This window comes from Zingiber officinale, chromosome 3A, assembly GCF_018446385.1.
Source record: "Zingiber officinale cultivar Zhangliang chromosome 3A, Zo_v1.1, whole genome shotgun sequence".
Taxonomy (NCBI): domain Eukaryota; kingdom Viridiplantae; phylum Streptophyta; class Magnoliopsida; order Zingiberales; family Zingiberaceae; genus Zingiber; species Zingiber officinale.
In genome coordinates, this window is record NC_055990.1 from 52,990,128 (window position 1) to 52,991,738 (window position 1,611).

Genomic DNA, 1,611 nt, shown 5'->3' on the forward strand with positions numbered 1-1,611 from the left:
CCCCGTAGCTGTAACAGCAGCCTGGGATAGGAGGAGGAAGAGTAGCGGCATAAGCAGAGCGTAGAAGCTACGCCATGATGCTTTGCAGGCCATGGCCATGCAAAGGGATCGAGAGCTGTTCTTGGTAGATGTCTTCTTCATCTATCTCAAGGGAAACTACAAGAATTGGGTATTGATCAGCAGGAAATCACGTTTACGCGGGTTATAAGTTGGGGACAGGAGTCCCAGATCGATATCACGGAGCAGGGAACATTGGCCACCCCATTTCAGTCCCCTATTTGTACCTTTTAGATTATAAAAATAGAATGAAAATTTATAACTCAGAATGTTATAAATTGTCCAAGAATGATTACCAGGGGAGTCTCTTCTCCTGCTTCAGCGGCGTCTTTTTCTGTCTTCGTTTCCAGGGGAGTCTCTTTGTCAGCTCAGTTTCGGTGCGCCACCGGGCAAACCGGGTTCTTCACCCGGCTGGGTCACCTCATCAAGGAGAAGGCCAAGAGCGATGTTGATAAGCTCTTCTCCGGATTCTCCAAGACGCGTGAGAGTCTCTCCGTTGTGGATGAGCTCCTCCTCTACTGGAACCTCGCCGACACCGACCGAGTTCTGGATGAGCTCGAAGAGGTGGCTAAAAAAAGGATGATCATGCAGTGGGAAGAGTTGACTTTGATTTTCATTCGAATTTTTCTTGTAGGCACTTTTAGTGTCTGATTTTGGCCCAAAAATTTCGTTCAAGATCGTGGACAGCCTTCGGGAAGATATACTAGCGGGGAAGCTGAAGTCTGGAAGTGAGATAAAGGTGAACTTTTTCTTTCTTCAGCATCTTCCTTGTAGGTTTTTCCCCTTCAGTAACTGCCTAAGTTAATGCTCATTAACAAATATCTAGGAGGCTTTGAAGACGAGCATGCTCCAGTTGTTGACAAGCAAGGGCAGTAAGACAGAGCTTCAGCTGGGATTTAGGTTCTAGACTTTGAATTATTCTTCATGTATTTTTATCCAATTGGTCTTTCGTCCAAGTTGGACTCAATTGCAAAGCCTTTGATTTCCATGTGCAACCAAAAAACCTGCAGTGATTATGATTGTTGGTGTTAATGGAGGGGGAAAGACAACGTCTCTTGGTAATCATTTTGATCTTGTATGTTCACTTGCACATTTTCCGTTTATGCTTTCACCTTAAAGAAAGTAGCGGAGTGTATTCTTTTCATCGTTAGGCTAGGTACTTTACCCAAGTTACTCAGGTTTATTTTTTGTGTAGGATTTACTTGTAAGATGTAACAGTGATCGCAAAATCTTTTTAGCAAAGTTCTTCTCAACTCATCTATTTGTGTTTGAATTTTGGAGTTAATTCTACCTCTCATTATGCTCCTGTATTGATTGCAACTAGACATGTAATTCATGTATAGAGATGAATTGGTTGTTGAATGATAAGGCAAGAGCTGTTCCTATTGTGTTGAAATAGTTATAAATTAGTAGCTAATCAAAATCTAGATAAAAAGGAGTTCACAGTTCTTCCTCTTCCATCTCATTGTGTGTTAACTAAGTTATTACTTTTTCTGTCAGGTACTCATAATTAATATTCAATGATATTGGATTTTTTTTGGATTAATTCTGAAT

General features: G+C 41.3%; 1 protein-coding gene across 1 annotated transcript; it reads left to right on the forward strand.

Annotated features, from left to right (window-relative positions):
* The first annotated feature begins 231 nt into the window (after window positions 1-231).
* Window positions 232-1,196, forward strand: LOC122053740 (cell division protein FtsY homolog, chloroplastic-like). Its single transcript, XM_042615719.1, has 4 exons — window positions 232-621; window positions 692-796; window positions 884-957; window positions 1,057-1,196. Exons 1-4 carry the CDS (start codon window positions 346-348, stop codon window positions 1,172-1,174), a joined length of 573 nt encoding a protein of 190 aa, XP_042471653.1. The 5' UTR covers window positions 232-345; the 3' UTR covers window positions 1,175-1,196.
* The last annotated feature ends 415 nt before the right edge of the window (window positions 1,197-1,611 follow it).